The sequence below is a fragment of the Sphaeramia orbicularis genome, chromosome 11 (genome assembly GCF_902148855.1).
Source record: "Sphaeramia orbicularis chromosome 11, fSphaOr1.1, whole genome shotgun sequence".
Lineage (NCBI taxonomy): Eukaryota > Metazoa > Chordata > Actinopteri > Kurtiformes > Apogonidae > Sphaeramia > Sphaeramia orbicularis.
The window spans coordinates 52822727-52844444 of record NC_043967.1 but is presented as its reverse complement, the minus strand read 5'-3'; the positions used below and the strand labels follow the sequence as shown (position 1 = coordinate 52844444).

The window sequence follows — 21718 nt, the reverse complement described above, 5'->3', positions numbered from 1 at the left end:
TCTCGGGGTCATCAGCCTCAGCAGAGGAGCCCACACAGCCCCCTGCCCACACACATCCACCAGCTCCAGGATAGAATCCCTCCAGTGTGTCCTGGGTCGGTCTGTTCCACACACAGATCCTCCAGTTTAAATAGAACCGCATGAGGATCACTCATATTACCTGGTCCACGCACACACGACTGATGCCTGTCACTGACTGACACTGGTATCACTGCTGTGGGCCAGATACCCAGAAAAGAAAGAAAAAAACAAACTTTTTTTTTTTTTTTAAATAATTAATTTAGTCCTCTTACTTGCTAAATTTTTCATTCACAAATGTAAGTTCTGTAACACAAAACCAAATATTATTTATGTTTTGTAAGATGTTGAAATTTATTTAAAGCTGTTAGATAAATGTGGAAACAAAAAGGTTGTAACAACTATCAGTATTTGCTCTGATTTGGACATTTTCTTATAGTGTATTCCCCCTGACAACTTATGTTATTTTCTTGTCGTATACATTGTTTGTATACTCTACTTCATTTCAAAGATTTAATGAAGAGAAAAAACAAAACAAAACTGTAGGTTCATCACGTGATCCCATCACAGCTTTGAGGTCAGAGCAGTGGCTTGCATTGTGGGCTGCTCACGAAAACGACATGTTGACTGCTGTTGCCTTTTCTAGTATACCCAAAAATCGAAATCGAAAATCGAGTTTTAGAGGAAAAAGGGATTTTTTTTTTTGCCAAAATCGTGCAGCCCTAACTTCATGTATCTGACTGATTCCTGTTCAGTACTAAAGATGTAGGTTTTTAATGGCTGATAATTTACTTGACTATTTAGAACTTACAATAGAACCTGACAGTATTATACTCAAATCTAATTGTAACTGAAAAGTCTAACTGTGTTTCCTCGTATCTACAGACGTCCAACAGCTGTCGGTGGTTAAAGAAGAGGTTCCCTCTGAGCAGCAGGAGTGGAATCCCACTGTGGACCAGGAGGAACCAGAATCCCCTGCACATTAAAGAGGAACAGGAAGAACTGTGGACCAGTCAGGAAGCTAATATCACTAAGTTCCCATCCACTCCTGTCCCTGTGAAGAGTGAAGAGTATGATGAGGAGAACGTTAAGTCCTCACAGCTTCATCAAAGACAAACTGAGGAGAACAAAGAGGAAGCAAATAAAGTGACTGTGGAGGATTAGAACCAGCCAGCAGCTTCTATCCACATAGACCATTTACAAACAAAAGCCAATGAGCAGATTGAAGACTGTGAGGAAACTGAGGACAGCGATGAAACCAGACCCTGAACCACAAACCTGAGTCAAGCTTCCGACAAACAGCTCAACTGAACAGAGGGAAACAGAAACTGATGGAGACGATGGGTGAGGATCAGAGCCAGACATTATCCTGGTCCACATGGAGAGTGGAAAGGAGAAGAACCTTTGACAGTAAGAGTTACTGGAGGAACACATGGACACTCACACAGGACAGAAACTGGTGGGTTCTTCTGAATGTGAAGCCACATTTTCACTGAAGAAAAACACGTGAATAATGACTTTAGTCCTAAGTGATGTGGGATGTGAAAAGAAACTATACCACTGCTCTGTGTGCTCAAAGCCATTCTGTTGGAGGTCGTCCTTAAAAATCCACATGAGAGTCCACACTGGAGAGAAGCCATTTTGTTGTTCAGTTGTGGGAAGGAGATTTACACAGAAGTCAAATTTAGGCATTCACATGACATCCCACACGGGAGAAAAACCATTCAGGTGTTCAGTGTGTCACAAATGTTTTGGAGCCAAGCATACAATATTAGAACACATAGAGTCCACACAGGAGAAAGACCATTCAATTGTTCAGTGTTGGGAAAAGATTTACCAATAGTTCAAATTTAACTGGACATATGAAGTCCACCACGGGCGAGAAACCATTTAGGCTGTTCAGAATGTGGTAAAAGATTTACTCAGAGTACAAATTTGAAGAATCACATGAGGCTCCACACAGGAGAGACCCCTTTCTCCTGTGTAGTTTTGTCAGAAATGCTTCAGACTAAACATCATCTTCAGAGACATATGAAGATCCACATGAGAGAGTAGACAGAATGTCACATTCACAGGAATCAGACCAACAAGACTAAAGAACATGAGAAGAAGGATACAGTCACATTTTAGAGGAAAATCTGCATAAATATTTTCAACGGACTGTTTGTTTGTTTTTTTTCTGTGTATACATTAGGGATGGCAAGATTATCCGATATGCATCGATACACTGACATGCGCATGCACGATCTGAGTGCACCGGTAGAGAAGCTGGGAGTGAATTAAAAGTTTTGAATGATATCACAATACATCGGTTATTGAATGTTTGTATCGATAAATTTGATCCGTTCAATAGACAATATTTTACTTGCATTTAAAAGTGTTACTATTTATTTGGGTAAAGTTTTCTTTCCTTCAGACCCCATTAATGTGTGGTGCAGATTCGCGGATGTGTACACTGCACACTACCAGTCCTGAGCTCCATTGATGGACTATGGCACAAGCACCACAGATGAATACTGTAATGTCTGTATCTGAATCTGACAGACTTACTATGAACTGCATTAAATACTGCCGTTCATACCAAGATTTTTTTTTTTTTTTACATACCGGAGATACTCCCTTAAACCAGTTTCATACATATCCAACAGCGCATCCCAGAATACCTTGCACAAGTGTCTCTTAAAGTGACAGAACCTTTTTCTGTTTTACCTACATTACAAATACATTACATTACAAATTGATTTGGCGAGGGAGCAAGAATTTGAGTGTTAGAAACATACGGAGAAACGACTTTGAAAACAAAGTCCTTACTTTTTCACCTGACTGAATGTGAGACACGTGTTCTGAAATTGAACTAAAGCTACTTTGTAAAAAGTCATGGTCTTATTAATAAATAAATAATCAAGCTCATTGAATTGCACTGCATATTTATTTATTTATTTATTTTACCAGAATGAATGTGTTCAATCAGAATGTGCTTAATTGCTCTGTATCATGATTTGGGTGTGAATCATATTGCATCGTGAGATGCCATACGTGTAGCTTTAATATATCGGATCGGAAGATGCTGTATCAAGATGCATATCGTATCGCCTTACAACTAAGATTCGCAACCCTAGTATACATATATATATTATATATATTGTATATGTATATAATATATAATATAGTATATATATTATATATATATGTATATATGTATATATATATATATTATATATATATATATATGTATATATATTATATATATATAAACACACACACATATATATATATATATATATATATTTTTTTTGTTTTTTTTTTTAATTGTTTTGTATTCATTTATATTTCTTGATGTATAAGCAATCTTAATGTATTTTAATATTGTATTATTTCAATCAATGTGAAGCACTTTGGTGCTACAATTTCTGTATGAAAGGTGCTATACAAATAAGTTTATTATTATTATTATTATTTATTATTATTATTATTATTATGTATGTGGTGCCACATTTTTATTAAAGGAATGAAAAAATATCTGTCATCTGTTCTCTTTGTAGTTTCCAGTTTGTAGTTTCTATCTATCTATCTATCTATCTATCTATCTATCTATCTATCTATCTATCTATCTATCTATCTATCTATCTATCTATCTATCTAGTTGGAAGACAAGATGGATTTTTTTTTACTGAGATCAGCAGTTGAAGAGTCAGACTAACAGGGACAGGATTTGAATGTGATTTGACAATCACATTAAGATGCTGAGTTACACTATTCAGACAAAAGTATTAGGATGCAACTTTTTGCCAATACATCACAAACAACATTTCAGATTTTCTAAATTTCAACAACAGTGGTGTGGTTTCCTAGTCCACCCAGTAGAGACATTTGAAGTTGCAAGTCGAGGCAGTATATTTTGTATCAGTCCTTTTTTTTTTAAAAGAAAGGCGACACAGAAGCGCCCATCTGAATCAAGTCTCAACTCTTTTTGATGGAGGAATCATACCGTGCATCTAAATCTGACGATGTCCAAAAACTATCTTAGAAGTCAAGTTTTCAGTACAGCCACATTCTCGGTGAGCAGGTTTACAACTATACCAGTAAGCTTAAATAAAAACAATTGAGCTTGGAGACAAGCTGACAGCGTGGTTGTCAGTTAATAGATTTTCAGGCTGAAAGGGCAATGTACAAAATTTTATCATTCAGTCAGGGAAATAATAACCTGATCCAGTACAGACAAATAATATATTCACAGTTTATTACAAAGGCTTGTAAGACTGTATCATTAAAGGAGGACATATTACATTTTAAAATAACAGATATATAAACTTTGAGTGAAACAGCTAGGCAGCAATTGGATGCTGACACTACAAATTTAATAAAGGACTAAGCTGCATTTCAATCAGTTATACCAGACCCATTTTAGCAATAACAGGTAACATTAAAAACGAAAAACATCAGATTTTGCCAAAAAAAAAAAACAACCAAACAAAAAAAAAACCAACCACAATCTTTATCTAAAATTTAACTGAAGCAAGGAAAAAAATGTAGATCTTTTTTCACACAGAATAAACTGATACATGACATAACTACAACTTCACAAAAGAGGAAGTAAACAGAAACATACATGAACATAACCATGTGAGTGTGGTACAATGGATGTTTGCTTTAGGAGGGTCAATAAATTATCTAAATGTGAAAACATGAGAATTGGATGGAAGCTGCTGTTTGTGTTTCTTCTCCGGTCAAAAGGAGAGAAATGGAAAATCGAACACTTCAGCTCAACAGCCTCCAAAAAGATTAGATCCAAGTCCATTAAATTCCCCCACACTACCCAAGCCAAAGAAAATGCATTTGAAAACAATGAAGTACAGCCCTCCCTGTAAGAATTTTTAAGGAAATTATTTAATTTTGACTCTAACATTTGTAGCTTCTGTAACACAGACAGACAACAGACCGACCGAGCCGACCGACCGACCGACCCGACCAGACGACAGACAGACAGACAGACAGACAGACAGACAGACAGACAGACAGACAGACAGACAGACAGACAGACAGACAGACCGACCGACCGACCGACCGACCGACCGACCGACCGACCGACCGACCGACAGACAGACAGACAGACAGACAGACAGACAGACAGACAGACAGACAGACAGACAGACAGACAGACAGACAGATAGATAGATAGATAGATAGATAGATAGATAGATAGATAGATAGATAGATAGATAGATAGATAGATAGATAGATAGATACTTTATTGATCCCCAGGGGGAAATTCAAGTATTCAGCAGCTTACATACAACACACAACACAAAAGTGGGTTAGTACCAGGTTGACAAAAAGGTTAGTATATACACTCTAAGAGACAATTGCTAAAGAAACTACTACAAACATAGTAACAGCAGACCATTTATTCCTCTCACCTTTCTGGCAACAATTACACCCTTGGCCACCTGCCCATAACTGTAATTTTCCAATTTTTGATATACAAATACATTAATTATGGAGTTATTGAAAGGGACAAAACATTAGACTTTCTCATTAATAATATACTGATCTTAGATCTTAGGTAAATAGGCTAATACACATGTAAAAGCAGATTATAAAATACAGCTCCTGTCTTCTCTCATTTTTTGTATGAGCTCTGATTGTGTTTTGTTTTGTTTTGTTTTTTTTTAAACCGCAGAAATCTAAAAAGGTGATAAACCTATGTGAAATTCTTGAAAATCTTTTTCTTTGACCTTAACAACTCAGGAATGACAAATTGTTTGTGTTTATTTTTTTTCCTTTTTCTTCTATTTTCCTTTAATTTGTCATTTTATTTTCTATCGTAGGAATTGATCATTGAATTAAAAAAAATAAGACAAATTAAAATAAATAAATAAGCTGCTGTTGTTATGGTGACGGACACGCGTAGCTCCGCCCATCTTCAGTTGTCATGACATCCCAATAACAAGCCCTCTGATTCGTCTAGCCTCACAGCCGGGGGTAAAGTTTGCGAATGGCCTCGAACTGACAAAGCTGTGTAATGATCTGTAATGTTTAATCAGCACTTTAGCTGATTTTATTCTTGTTGTATGTGACATTTTTAAGGATTGGACTGGAACGGGGACGACATGTCGGCCGCTGAAGGTGCTCGCTGTCCAGACCAGATGAAAACAGTGGAAAAGCTGACAAGCAGGCCGCCGCACGGTGAGGCGTTAGCAGGTCTGTCCAAAACATTAGCAGGACGGACTGAGGATTTATTACTGAAATTTGACATGTTGCATGCAGTAGAATAAACGGTGTTTCACTGAGATCAGCTGCTACACACTTTAAGTGGATTATAATGTGACAGATCCAGGTGTATTCCACTTTAGTGACACTGCTAAACCTTGCCTTTAAGCTAGCAACTGCTCTGTCTGTTTATGGGCTCTGTGCACAGCCCCTCTACTGCCTGAACTTAAGCCAGCTCCTGTATTTCCTGTCCTTCATTACTGAACACACTGATTATTCCAGGTGTGTCTGCTACTTCTTGTTGTGACTGTTGTGCTGAATTCTACTCCCTGCCGAAAACTGCCCCCCCTTCTTAAGTCAGCCATGAAGAGGACAGTGTGCACCGAATTCATCCTGTCACAACTTTTTCTCCTTTGTGACTGTAGGGTATGAAATTAACTGTGAATTATTCAACTTCTTAACACCATCATACCTGTGTAGCAATTAAATAATATTGTAAGATATTGCAGTTATGTTTTTTTTTTTTTTTTTTTTTTTTTTAAATCTGTTTAATATTAAAGAATCTGCAAACTGTAAGGTATATAAAACTTTCTAAAGTTAAATCTTAGATACACAACACACAAAATACATAACAAAATAAACAGATACTGCTGAAAACTACATCACCCCCGGATTGGGATGCAGTTTTCGGCAGGGAGCAGAATTTGGCATCAGATACTGCAGAAAACGGCATCCCCCATCAGAATTAGCTTGTGAAGCTAAAGGAGTGAAATGACTTTAGCAGCTCACATTTGGAGTTATTCTGGTGTGACAGGTTGAATTTGGTGCACTTTGTTCTCTTTATGGCTGACTTAGGAAGGGGGAGCCGTTTGCGGCAGCTACTGGCAATGCAGTTTTCAGCAGGGAGTAGAATTCAGCACAACAGTGACTCCTGTGGTCAGGCACACCTGGATTAATTAGCATTGGCACCTCCAAGCAAGAAAGAATCACAGATAAGGCAAGGCAAGTTTATTTCTATAGCACATTTCAGCAACAAGGCAATTCAAGGTGCTTCACACAGGACACTGAAATGCAACGACAAGGGGAAAAAGAAACACATTTAAAACATTATAAACAGATAAGCCCAAGAAGACGAGACACTGTGGGTGTTAACCATTTTAAGAGATATCATCATTAGTCATGTGACAACCTTCAAGCACACAGCATATTCTGAGAATAGTCTAACACTGTATTTTTCCAACACACTGTCATTTATCCGACTCCATGGGTTTTACTGGTGACTCAGTGTTGCAGAAAATGATGGCATTTCCACATTTACTACAAAACCTCTGAATGTCCAAATGGGTCATGTCTGATGACCATGAAAAGATGACGAACTGCATTTTACACCAATTATTCACATGATAGGATGAGTGGATCAACAGGTTTAAGCATTTTAGATCAGTAGATGCTTTTCGATGTTCAGGCTTTTAATGGTTAATATAGGATTTTTTTTTCTATCAATAATACTTTTAAAAAAATAAAAAAATAACATGAAATTCAAACTGTAGCATGTATTCAATAAATGAAAAAAAATGTTTCTGTTCTGTTTGCAAAGTATTACCTCTCCTTACATACAGGTGTAAATCTCAGTTTACCTGGGGTTTGGCCATGTGTGTAATTATGATTTATCTAATCAATACACTTATTATCTTCATCACTACTGTTATTTCACTGATCCCTGTTCATTATTAAAGATCTAGGTTTTTATAGGCTAATAATTTACTTCACTATTTTAAACTCTTACAGTAGAACTGACAGTATCATCACCAAAATCTAACTATAACTGAAAAGTCTATATTTCCTCCTATCCTACAGACATCCAACAGCTTTTGGTGGTTAAAGAAGAGGTTCTTCCTGAGTGGGAGTGGAATCCCATTGTGGACCAGAAGGAACCAGAACCAGAGCCCCCACACATTAAAGAGGAACAGGAGGAACTGTGGACCAGCCAAGAAACTGATATCACCAAGTTCCCGTCCACTCCTGTCCCTGTGAAGAGAGAAGATGAGGAGGAGGACAAAGTTAAGTCCTCACAGCTTAATCAAAGACAAACTGAGGAAAATAAAGTGGACTGTGGAGGATCAGAACCAGCCAGCAGTTTCCATCCACATAGACATTTACAAAGAAAAACCTTTGAGCAGAATGAAGACTCTGAGGAAACCGAGGACAGCGATGAAGACCAGACCCTGAACCACAAACCTGAGTCAAAGCCTCCAACAAACAGCTCAAGTGAACAGATGGAAACAGAAACTGATGGTGACGACAGTGGAGGATCAGAGCCAGACATTAACCTGGTCCACATGAAGAGTGTAAAGGGAAGAACCTTTGACAGTAAGAGTTTACTGGAGGAACACATGGACACTCACACAGGACAGAAACTGGTTGGTTCTTCTAAATGTGAAGCAACATTTTCGTGGAAGACAACCTTGACACAGGAAACCAACTCACCCAGAGACATGATGAAGAATACTGACTGGACACTGAGTGATGGGGGATGTGAAAAGAAACTATACGACTGCTCTGTGTGCTCGAAAACATTCTGCCGGAAGTCATCTTTAAAAACCCACATGAGAATCCACACTGGAGAGAGGCCATTTTGTTGTTCAGTTTGTGGAAAGAAATTCACACAGAAGTCAACTTTAAGCAATCACATGACATCCCACATGGGAGAAAAACCATTCAGATGTTCATTGTGTCACAAATGTTTTGGTGCCAGGAAAAACATATCGCAACACATGAGAGTCCACACAGGAGAAAGATCATTCAATTGTTCAGTTTGTGGAAAAAGATTTACCAGTAAGTCAAACTTAACTGCTCACATGAAGGTCCACACTGGCGAAAAACCATTTAGCTGTTCCGAATGCAGTAAAAGATTTACTTGGAAGATAGATTTGGAGCGTCACATGAGTCTCCACACTGGTGAGAAACCATTTAGCTGTTCAGAATGCAGTAAAAGATTTACTTGGAAAATAGATCTGGAGCGTCACATGAGACTCCACACCGGTGAGAAACCATTTAGCTGTTCAGAATGCGGTAAAAGATTCACTCAGAAGACGAGTGTGGAGTGTCACATGAGGCTCCACACCGGTGAGAAACCATTTAGCTGTTCAGAATGTGGTCAAACATTTACTCAGAGGACAGGTTTGAAGTATCACATGAGGCTCCACACAGGAGAGACACCTTTCAGCTGTGTAGTTTGTCAGAAATCCTTCAAACTTAAACATCATCTTCAGGCACATATGAAGATCCACACAAGACAATAGACAGGTTGTCACATTCACAGGAACTGGACCAACAGAGACTAAAGAACATGAAGAATAGGGATACAGTAACATTTTAGAGGAAAGAAATATTTCAACTGATTTTTTTCTTATTTTCTATGTCAATTTTCTTATTTATTTTCTGTTCAGTTTTTTAACTGAATGTCAATATATCCTTCATCTGTTCTCTTCTTTTTGTAATTAGAAGAAAAGAATAGTTTTTTAATTGAGATCAGCAGTTGAAGAGTCAGACTAACAGGATCCAAATTATCTCATCAGCTGAGAACTAGAGGTGGAAGAGGTTAAAGCAACACAATAAAAATGTTTGCTGATAGGTTCCAATATGCCCCTCAAAAAACTTACCCTGAAATCACATTATGCAGGTCTGAAATTAGTCTTTGACTTTATAATAAACATAACTGTTGAAGTGAACGTGCAAGTCAAAATAAATACATGACTTACAAATCTACATAATTGAGCATTAGACTCAATGCAATGAGTCAGTCAATGTGGAACTGAACACAGGACAAAAAAACAGAGTTATTCGTCCGCTATTGAAGGAAGAACTTTCTATTTTGACTAAATCAGGCTGAAAAAACCTGAAGTCAGAATTTGACAATCACATCAGGATGTTGAGGTACGCTATTCAGACAAACGTATTAGGGGGCAACTTTTTGCCAATACATCACAAAAAGATTTCAGATTTTCTAAGTTTCAACAACAGGTGTGGTTTCTGAGGGAAGGATCCAGAACACTGAGGATGTTTTGACAAGTGGTAAAGCTTCAAATAAGGTTGGAGGACAAATTAATAGACCTGTAGAGTCATTCCAGAAGGGAGAAAATTCATATTTATGGTGTGCCTGAGCAGTCAGAACGAGACTCTCTGACAATGAGTGCTTTTGTCGAGAATTTCTCACGTGAGGGCTTGGAGCTGGAAAACATAGACATTCGTATTGAACGGGCGCACCGCTCTTCATGCTGCATTCCAGAATGTTGGGAGGTAGAAATATCTCACTTGGGGATAACTACATCCCACCTCAAAGCATTTCAAGCGATCCTTGTTGAACATAAAAAACAAATATGAAGATTGTATATCTAAGCTCCGATTTGCTTTGTTACTGAAGAGGCATTTTGGCTGTCGACAGTACAGCGTTCTCATATACGCAAACGAGATAGAAGAGGTGAAATGATGGATGAGCTAATTATACGTTTTCACTGCGAACTTGCATACTGTGCGCTGCCATTGTTGTGTTGATGTCACGTTGTAGTGAGGTTGGGGTACTTTGATCTGGCCCCACTTTGCAACTAGGACCTCTGGCTTCATCAGGCGTTCCAATGCACCCACCTCCCAGCACTTTGGAATGCAGCATCAGGCGCTCCACCCTGTCATGCTCAATCATTGTGAAGTTCTTCAGTTTTAGGACTAAAGAACTGTTACACACTAAGGCCTGGAAGAAAGAAGGATTCACTCGGAACGTCAAAAAAAAATATCAGTCTCAATCATGACTATCCACCTCTTATCTTAAAAAAAATAGTGTACAGAAGTGCGCAAAACTTTGAAAGAAAACCAGATCCAGTTTCTGCCAGTTTCCAGCCGAATTAAAAGTGAAATGCACTGACAGAGCCAAAACCTACAACACAGTGGAAGAGGCCACTGAAGATATGTCCAGGAGAGGCTACCTTGTGAAGGTCATCAAACACCCGTAAACAATCCTGGACCAACTGAAGCAGAAGGACCAGAGGGACAGGCAGCAGTACAGCAAACCCAGGACCAGACCTTGGCTACAAAGAGAAACTCCAAGCCTTCAAGAGGGTTACAGCTACTTCTTCAAGACATTGAGGTTTACTAAATGATTAATAACTGTGGGATGTTATCGCTTGTCTTTTAAGAGAACTTGAACTTTTACATATTCGGGTTTATTGGTGTAGATTGTGTTGTAATTTGAAGCTCTTTGGGTTCAGTTTTTTCAGAGTGAAGCACGAGCCAGTAAGGCCCTCTTCAATCATTGTTTTCTTATGTTGGGTTTTTTCTTGTTCAGAGTCCATGGACTACATGGGCGAGCGCAGAGCCAATTCAAATGTACAGAGAAGTTAAAAATATAAAAATAAATGAATAGCAGATTGGTAAAGGTGGTAACAGTTAACATAAATGGCTCACATGATCCGGTTAAAACTGGGTCAAATGTATGGTGTGAATTTTGCTGGAAAAATACTGTTGGAGCCAAAATACACTTTGTTTGTTTATTCCTCTTTTTATTTTGACCTTAATTTAATAATTGTTTAGTGGGTGTGGCTGTGATGATCGCCACAGGTGTAATTCATTATGGGTGTTGGTATGGGTGTGGCAAAGTTCCATATACCTGCTGTGTGAGGTGGACGGCGTGTGTGTGAGGACGCCCCCAAACAATTTTCTGACCGTGAGACAGAGTGGATTAAGTTGGTCGGCGTTTTCAGTGTTTTTCTTGTGTTAAGGAGCCTATTTTGTTTATTTGTAGAAAGTATATGGAATGACAATTGTGACCTGTAATGAACTCTTGGACTCGATATTAGTGAATAAATGGATTGGCATATCCAAAGACAAAGAAAAACAGCCAGACATTCATTCATGCACGCGTCAAAAATACAACAGGTTGAATCCTTCCACATCGTAGTAGTGGCTAAAGGTAAAGCCACTACAAATACTATGAGATTTTTCCTCACACCAGCTCAGAAAAGATATCAGGGCAATGGTGATGCATGCTGGAGATGTGGGAAGGACGGGGCTAAGCTATTTGTGAATGCTGGTCTGAGATCCTCAAACATATTCAGAATGTGTTTTCATTTGTTTTTCCTTTATCATTTAAAACAATTTATCTTGGTAATATTGTATTGGACGACTTTAACTATAAGGACAAGAAACTGCTCCATATTTTATTGGCAGCAAGCAAAAAAGCCATTAGGAGGAGATGACTTAAACTAAACCACCAACAAATGAAGACTGGATTAACATTATTCAAGAGCTCCACGTCATGGAAAAACTTTCTTTTTCACTCATATTACAGAAGGACACATTTTGTAGAATATGTTCGCAATGGTTGGAATATGTCAAGACTTTGAGATCAGATTTTTTCTTAACACTGCTATTTGACTCCATACCTGTACACTTATTTTTTACCTATCTAAAAATTTAGGAAATGAGTGGCTACCCCGCCCCTATTCAAAATGTTTTTCTTTGGTTGATATTGTGAAAGTGTTAAAAACAAAGGCTTAAGGTTTGTACATTTTTACATTTTATTGTAAACTAGATGTGCTTTTTCAATAAAAATGTAAATAAAAAACAAAAAAAGAGCTTAAAGCTGCCAGTTGGTCATTTTCCAAATTGTAAGGATTGTGGTCCAGATGAATTTGGCACTGAGTTTTATAAAACCCACATTCAGAAACCTGCTCCATTATTGCTTTGATGATGCATAGTACAGGACTTATCAAAAACCTACAACACCATTTTGAACAACATTTGTAAACAGTTTTCAACTAACAGCCTTACACTCCTGGGCTCACCTGAAAACCAACAGCCCCCCCCCCGAAGGACTCAGACAATGACTCCCCCTCCTTACAACCCTGAATCTCACAACACACCATACCTAACAATGACCCTGCAGGGCCACACGCTTTATACAAACCTAACATTTAAGTTCATCAGCATATGGATTAACACCTACACAGACCACTCCCCCCACAGGTTTATAGGTCAAAATTCCCCCACCACCTTTTAGAACTGAAGAAGTCTCTTGGATGAGAGACGAAATGTTTTCAAAAGAGCAAAACAAGTCCAGTTGAACCTAGATGAACTACCAAGAAGTCTCTGAAGAAGGTTCATTCCCTGAAACATTTTATGATGCAAATATTTGTCTTTTACTTAAGAAAAGAAAAAAAAAAGTAGCTTCTTATTGTTTTTTAAGTCTGTTAAACAGTGATCAAAAGTTTGTTGCTAAAGTTTTGACTAATCGATTGAATGAACACATAGACACCTTGATCCATAGTGACTAAACAGGGTTTACTTCTGAAAGGTTTGCGTTTTCAAAAACCTGCAGACTATTGAATATTATGGACTCCAATAAGCTACTATACTCTGCTGTTATCTTCCTGGATGCTCAGCAGGCTTTTAACCAAATTGAGTGGGAGTATATGTTTATTGCTCTAAAGAAGTTTGGCTTTGACAGATTTATGGCTATTGCAAAAATGCTATATGCACATCCCAAAGCATGCGTGCTCACTAACAATAGAAAGTCCCCTCATTTCTTGTTGCATCACTGTTGTTGCCTTTCACCAATTTTATGCACTCTGGCGCTCAAGCCACTTGCTATATCACCTTCAGGGCAACTCCTGAAATCGCAGGACTTAGATATAATACATCAGAATACACAATTGGCTTGCATGCTGATGATGTCTTTCTGACGTTGTCCGACATTACACAGTCTATCTCACTTCTTCTTGACCTGATTAAGGAATTTGGTCAATTTTCTGGTTTTACCGTAAACTGTGAGAAATGTGTACTTATGCCTCTTTCTAATGGTTTAGATGCAATTTTCTTCACAATTTACTTTTTAAAGTCACGACTAAGCACTTTGAATATTTAGGAATCACCATCCCTAGGAATCCTAAACTCCTTTTCAAATAATGTTTTTTAGAATTGATTAATAAACTTAAAGCCATGATTGACAAGTGGAAATTACTGCCAATTTTTTTGACTGGACAATAATGTCAAAATGGTAATTCTCCCCAAATTTCTTTATCTGTTTCAAAATCAACCAATTTTTCTAACAGCATAATTTTTCAAAATTAGTCGAGTACATTCTTATCTCCTTTATTTGGGCCGACAAGACTCCCCATATCTCTAAAGCACATCTACAAAAGCCCACATCAAAAGGTGTTATCGGGGCTTGCAAGGCCAGAGCCTGGGTTTCTGGTACCAGACTAGTAATGATGACCTAAAGCAATGCTGACCTGTGATTGAATCTCATGATTTTGAATCTCTTGCTAGAGCATCTTTATCTGCTTTATTATTTAGTAAACCTGACATCCCAGTGAAAATGTTCAAAAATTATTTTGTTTTGCGTAATTTTTTCAGACTCTTGAAACAATTTAAGACTGTATTGGGTCTTCCGGAGGTATCTATTTACGCTCCTATATGCCAAAACCCAGCATTTATACCAGCTATGCTTTCATTAGTATAATTATTTTTTAAAGGTTTTAGCTCTAGAAAAACTATGTGAAATCATTTACCATCGCTAACTTCATCCAAACTGAAGGAAACAGTCAAGATGTGAGTGGAAGAAATGGATTTTAAAGATATTCCACAGCCCATCTGTTCATCTGCTTGTATCATATACTCAAATGTTTAAACAGAACATGTTTCACCACACGTACACATGAATCTCAGTCTGTTAATTCCAGAGTCTGAACTTTGAGGAGAATACAGATCACAAATGTGTTCTCCAATCTGGATACAATGGAGAGTACAGATTTCAGCTTTGTATCATTTTGGACTGAACCCAATATTTTCTGTCAGGTATTGGAACCTTCAGAATGCTGATCATTTAGAAGTTTTAAAACTAATAACTCTGAAGTGGCACACTGCTGATGGATATATACTGACTTGTCTATTACATTCTGATGTGTGGGAGAAGTTCAGATTTCAGATTTGGAAAATGCATCTGATTGAGGTAAAAACAAATATTTTTCACCAATTAGCAAAATCATTGTTTTTCAGTGACATCAAACTAATTATATAACATTTAGATGCTTGCAATCTTTACCTTTTGGGCTCTTATTTTAGTGTCTTCTCTTCATCTACTGCTAGCAGCAGCTTCTGTCAATAATACTCATAGTTGTTTTTTTTTTTTTCTTCTTCTTTTTTTTTGATTAGTGGTTTAGTTTGTACAAATACGGTGCTCAACAAATGTATCGGACATCCTTTCTGTATTTGAGTCCATCCAGCATCATGAAGTGCTTTAAAGTAGACTCTTTCATTTTCAGTGAGCTTTTGACATTTTACCATTTAGAATAGAATAGAATAGAATGCCTTTATTGTCATTATACATATGTACAACGAAATTAAAAGAGACAACTCTCTTGTGGTGCATAGTGCAAAACAGTTTAAAAGAAAAAAAGTGTAAATCTACAGTATATACAGAATAAAAACAAGCATGTCAAACAAACAAGAAACGACACAGATAATATATTCCACTTTGACCCTGGCTGGATACTGAGGGTATATGTTAAATATATATCCTTACTCGAGGTATTGTCACTATTTTGTGTTCAGTACCCATATTGCACTTGGGTAAAATGTGCTCCTAAACCTGGTGTTCAACAGGAATTGGGAATTTCATGTATTAGCCGTTACAGAAACACTAACAATAGTTTTGGAGCTAACAGAATATGTCATCACTATAATGCTACATTTTAAAGAATTGATAGTTTTCTGGTCCCATCCTGTAGTCTTTTATTTTAAAGGAGATTTAATGACGTCACCGATCCACTCTGACCCCGGAAGTGCTAAACCGTCTCTACATCATCTTAAATGGTTAATTTCTAATTAACGTCCACGTTTTCTCTTGTATCGTATTTGTTGAAGTCCAACCGAACCAGGAGAATCTCTGTATCTGGATGGAACTGACCGAATGACTGTTCTGTTTACATTCTGTGTCTGCTTTACTCCTTATTTATCTGTTATTAGCTCAGTGTTGCTAAAGTTAGCTTAGCTAGCTAACTGCTAACAGACCTGTCAGTGTGTGATGAAGACGAACTGTTTCTGACGAAGTTTGTGTGAAGAAAAGGTGAAAAATGTCCCAAAAAGTGGTGATTCTAAGATCACTAGTGGAGCACAGACTAACTGCGGCTGTTGAAGAGATATTTGGGCTGTTTGAAAGAACCATAGCAGAGTACGAGGAGGAACTTTGTCGAACTAAAGAAGAAAACCAGAGACAAAGACAAATACTGGACTGTGTTTGGAATCCGACAATCCTGATACACAAAACAGGTTTGGACACATTTGTCTCCAGTTTAGTCAAAGGTCTTAATGGATATGAAACAGCATTATACACACATCAGCTATTTTTTTCATGACTTCCAAACGATTTTTTTTTAGTACATTTGACCTTTTGGAAGTGATTCACCAGTATTTATTTAATATTATCCCCTGCATGTTGCATTTTTATGTGAAAATTGGATATATTTCAAGGTAGTTTATTATCCTCAAGGGGGCAAATTATTGTACAGCCAGCAGTACACACATCAAAAATAAATGACAGATATAATAAAAAACACAAATCACCCACGATTGACTATTCAGGAACCTGATAGCAGCAGGAATAAGAGTTCCTGTGCCTATTGGCCCTGCTATGTTGCTTTGGTGTATCTGCAACCAGACTGAAGCAGCATGAACTCTGACCATAGAGGGTGGCTGGGGTCATTCAGGAATGACTGGGCCTGATTCAAAGTTCTGACCTTATACAGGTGTGTCAGGCCATTCAAGATCACTCCTGCGTTTCTGCTGCATACCTTCACAATACCCTGGAATCTGTTTTTATTTTTGATGTTTAGTAGATCAAACCAACAACTAAAAGAAAAGTTTAAAACAGTCTCAGTAAAAAAAATAATATCAAATCTTTATAAAAGTACTGTCGATATTAAGGCACTGGAGCTTCAGATAAAAGTATATGCGCTGATGTGCTTTTTAAAAAACAGCATCTACGTTGGCCTCAAAGAACAGTTTGTCAACAATGACTGTGCCAAGATATTTGTACTGTTCAGCCACTTCAACGGTCTGACCATTGATCAGAACAGATGACAGTGGGATTCTTCCTGAAATCCACTGACATCTCCTTGGCCTTAAACACATTCATGTCCAGAAATGTCACTTTATACCAGTCAGTGAATTCATCAACCACAGGGCCATGATCAGGGTCATCAAGGCTGAGGAGGGATACAATCATTGAATTAAAAGACAATTTAATGATGTGGTGCTCTGCATGCTGACTCTGGCACTCATTGGTTTATAAAATAGATTAAATAGGTGACAGGACACATGGCTGTGGAGATCCAGTGGAAGAAGTAAGAATGTATGACATGACATTATTGACCCTTATACACTGTGATATTTTTGTCAGGAAATCCATCAGCCAATAGATCAGTCCTGGTTCTTTGGACTTTGCACATTTTGTTTTGGGCACAGGGACAATTGTTGAGGTTTTCTTACTGTTTTTCATTTAGTGCTCATGTAGGTGTCAATGTAAGTTTACAGGTTATTTTATCAAAGCAGAAAAATTGATGAAAATGAGCCTTTTTTCAGCAAAATATCATTAACTGGACAAAAAACAAGTGTGTCCATCCACCGTCATTGATCCAGCTCGATGGGTTTTACTGTTGAATCAATGTTGTAGAAGATTATGGTGTTTCCTCATTCACTACAGAGACTCTGAACGTCCAAATGGGTCATATCTGATGACCATGAAAAGATGACAAACTGTATTTTACATCAATTGTTCACATGCACTGATAGGTTTAGTGACTCAACAGATATTAATCCTTTTTGATCAGTAGATGCTTTTGGATGTTTAGGCTTTTAAGGGTTAATACAGGACATTTTCATTTCCTACAGTAATAGTTTATTTTTACCAATAATATAAAATTTAAACCGTGAAATGTATTTAATAAATGAAAACTGATTGTTCCATGTACAAAAGTATTATCTCTCCCTACATACATGTCTAGACCACCACTGCGGTATTATGACCAAATTTAACTGTAACTGAAAAATATAACTGTATTTCCTTGTATCCTACAGACGTCCAGCAGCTGACGGTGGTTACAGAAGACGTTCCTCCTAAGCAGCAGGAATGGAATCCCATTGTGGACCAGGAGGAACCAGAACCAGAACCCCCACACATTAAAGAGGAACAGGAGGACCTGTGGATCAGCCAGGAAGTGAATATCACCAAGTTCCCATTCATTTATGTCCCTGGGAAAAGTGAAGATGATGATGAGGAGAGAGTTAAGTCCTCACAGCTTCATCAAAGACAAACTGAGGAGAACAAAGTGGAAGCAAATAAAGTGGATTGTGGAGGATCAGAACCAGCCAGTAGCTTCCATCCACATAGACATTTACAAACAAAAACTGATGAGCAGAATGAAGACTGTGAGGAAACCGAGGACAGCGATGAAGACCAGACCCTGAACCACAAACCTGAGTCAAAGCTTCCAACAAACAGCTCAACTGAACAGATGGAAACAGACACTGATGGAGATGACGGTGGAGGATCAGAGTCAGACATTAACCTGGTCCACATGGAGAGTGTAAAGAGAAGAACCTTTGACAGTAAGAGTTTACTGGAGGAACACATGGACACTCACACAGGACAGAAACTGGTTGGTTCTTCTGAATGTGAAGCAACATTTTCTCGGAAGAAAAACACGACACAGGAAACCAACTCACCCAGAGACATGACGAAAAATAACTTGAGTCAAAGTGATCTGGAATGGAAAAATAAACTATACCACTGCTCTGTGTGTTCAAAAACATTCAGCTGGAAGTCAGTGTTAAAAACTCACATGACATCCCACGAGGGAGAAAAGCGATTTAGATGTTCAGTGTGTCACAAATGTTTTGGACTCAAGAGTAACGCCAAGAGACATATGAGAGTCCACACAAAGAAAGACCATACCATTGTTCAATTTGTCATAAAAGATTTACCTTAAATTCATTCTTAAGTGCTCACATGAAGGTCCACACCGCTGAGAAAACATTTAGCTGTTCAGAATGTGGGGAAATATTTACTTTGAAAGGAGTTTTGACACGTCACATGATGCTCCACACAGGAGAGAAACCTTTCAGCTGTGTAGTTTGTCAGAAACGCTTCACACGTAAATATCATCTTCAGACGCATATGAAGATCCACACAAGAGAACAGACGGAATGTCACATTCACATGAATCAGACCAACAGAGACTAAAGAACATGAAGAATAATGATACAGTAACATTTTAGAGGAAAATCTGCATAAATAATTTCAAGTGATTGTTTTTTTTCTTATTTTCTATGTTCATTTTTCTAATTTATTTCTGTATGGTGACATTTTTTATTAAATGAATGTCAATATATCCTTTGTCTTTCTCTGTTTTTGTAATTAGAAGAAGAATTTTTTTTTTTTTTTTTTTTTACTGAGATCAGCAGTTGAAAAGTCAGACTAACAGGATCTAAATTATCACATCAGTTGAGAAGTAGAGGGGAAAGAGGTTGAAGCAACACAATACAAATGTTTGCTGATAGTTTTCACCATGTCCCTCAAAAACTTACCCTGAAATCACATTATTCATGTCTGAAATTATTCTTTGATTCAAACATATCCATTGAAATTAACATATGTCAATATATTAAGTACATAACTTCTAAATCTACAGAACTGAACATGAGACTCAATGTAATGAATCAGTAAAAGTGGAACTGAACCAAAAAAAACCAGCTTTTCTTCTGCTACTGAAGGAAAAACTTACAATTTGACTAAATCACACTGAATCAAAAACCTGAAATCAGAATTTGTCAGAATCACATCAGGATGTTGAGTTACACTATTCAGACAAAGGTATTGGGACACACTGAATTCAGTTTCTTCTTTTTTTATAAATTTTTATTTAATTTGAGTTGATTTACAAAGTATTACAGGTGTTTATTAGTAACGGGGGAAGGGCTTTAAAACAATGACAAATGTCTTAATATAATTTCATATCATGAGAAATATTAGTATTTGATCATCAGGGTTAATTTTGTTTACATTCTCACCTATATGTACAAACATAGAATTTGCTTTTACTTACTTGATATTGTATTTTTTCAGCTTTATAATTGTTTTAAATGTTTTACCTCTAGAAAATCTGGGTGAAATCATTTACTCGCACTTACTTCACTTAACCTGAAGGAAAAAGTTAGCCCATCTGTGTATCTGTTTGTAGTGTGTACTCAAGTGTTTGAACAGAACATGTTGCACCACATGAACAAATGAATCTCAGTCTGTTAATTGTAGAGTCTGAACTTTGAGGAGAATACAGATCACAAATGTGTTCTCCAATCTGGATACAATGGAAAGTCCAAATTTCAGTTTTGTATCAGTCTGGACTGAAACAAATATTTCTGTCAGGAATTGGAACCATCTGAAAGTTAATCATTTAAATTTTTAAAAAACAAATACACTGATGTGATACACTGCTAATGAATATATTGACTTGTCTGCAACATCCTGATGTGCTTGACAAGTTTGGATTCCAGATTTGGAATTAATGGATCTGATTAAGGTAAAAGCTGACATTTTTCACCAAGTAGCAAAATCATTGTTTGTCAGTGACATCAAACTAATGGTAAAAATGTTTTTTGATGCATGCAATTTTTAACTTTTGAGCTCTTTTTACTGTCTGTTATTTATCTACTACCAGCACCAACTTCTGCCAACAATACCAGTAGTTTGTTTTTTTGACTGGTGTTAGTTTGTACAAATACGATGCTTACATGCCTCCCTGTGCTTCCAGAGCAGATACCTACTGTAAACCCTACAGAGAACTTGTTTGCCCCCTAACCATCTAAAGTTAATATATTTGAAGTAAAGAGAAAAGAGCTGTACACAAAAACCTAATAAAAGTCAACAAGACTACTCCAAAAATAGAAGAAGATAAAATGTGGCCTCCTGACCACCAGTTTATCATGCAAAGCTGCACTAATATACTGTATTAATCAGATTATCACATAGATTTATTCTGTTTAACAGAACTTGGCTTTGTGAGGAGGAGTCTGTGTCCTTAAATGAAGCTACTCCACCAACCAGGCCAGAAATCTGGGTGTAGTGATGGACTCAGACCTACATTTTGAAAACACATCAAGGCAGTCACAAAATCAGCCTACTATCACCTCAAGATCATCTCAAGGATTAAAGATCTGATGTCTCAGCAGGACCTGGAAAAACTAGTCCATGCATTCATCTTCAGTCGGCTCGATTGTTGTGACAGTGTCTTTACAGGTCGAACTAAAAATCCATTAGACAACGGCAGCTCATTCAGAACTCTGCTGCTAGAGTCCTCACTAAGACCAGAAAAGTGGACCACATTAGTCCAACTCTGAGGTCCTTCCACTGGCTGCCTGTCCATCGAGGATAGACTTTAAAGTT

General features: G+C 37.4%; 2 protein-coding genes across 2 annotated transcripts; both read left to right on the top strand.

The window, feature by feature from the left end:
• Window positions 1–992: 992 nt before the first annotated feature.
• Window positions 993–9531, top strand: LOC115428118 (gastrula zinc finger protein XlCGF8.2DB-like). Its single transcript, XM_030146961.1, has 2 exons — window positions 993–1155; window positions 8325–9531. The coding sequence occupies exon 2, from the start codon at window positions 8505–8507 to the stop codon at window positions 9528–9530; it is 1026 nt and encodes a 341-aa protein (XP_030002821.1). The 5' UTR covers window positions 993–1155; window positions 8325–8504; the 3' UTR covers window position 9531.
• Window positions 5999–19265, top strand: LOC115428183 (gastrula zinc finger protein xFG20-1-like). The gene is made up of 2 exons (XM_030147027.1): window positions 5999–6204; window positions 18355–19265. The coding sequence occupies exons 1-2, from the start codon at window positions 6129–6131 to the stop codon at window positions 19263–19265; spliced, it is 987 nt and encodes a 328-aa protein (XP_030002887.1). The 5' UTR covers window positions 5999–6128.
• Window positions 19266–21718: the final 2453 nt, after the last annotated feature.

Excerpts from the sequence above, each read along its gene's own strand:
- LOC115428183 (XM_030147027.1), top strand. The coding sequence starts at position 6,129 with ATGTCGGCCGCTGAAGGTGCTCGCTGTCCAGACCAGATGAAAACAGTG. Across the intron at positions 6,205-18,354 it reads GACAAGCAGGCCGCCGCACG|ACGTCCAGCAGCTGACGGTG; the intron begins GTGAGGCGTTAG and ends TGTATCCTACAG.
- LOC115428118 (XM_030146961.1), top strand. The coding sequence starts at position 8,505 with ATGGAAACAGAAACTGATGGTGACGACAGTGGAGGATCAGAGCCAGAC.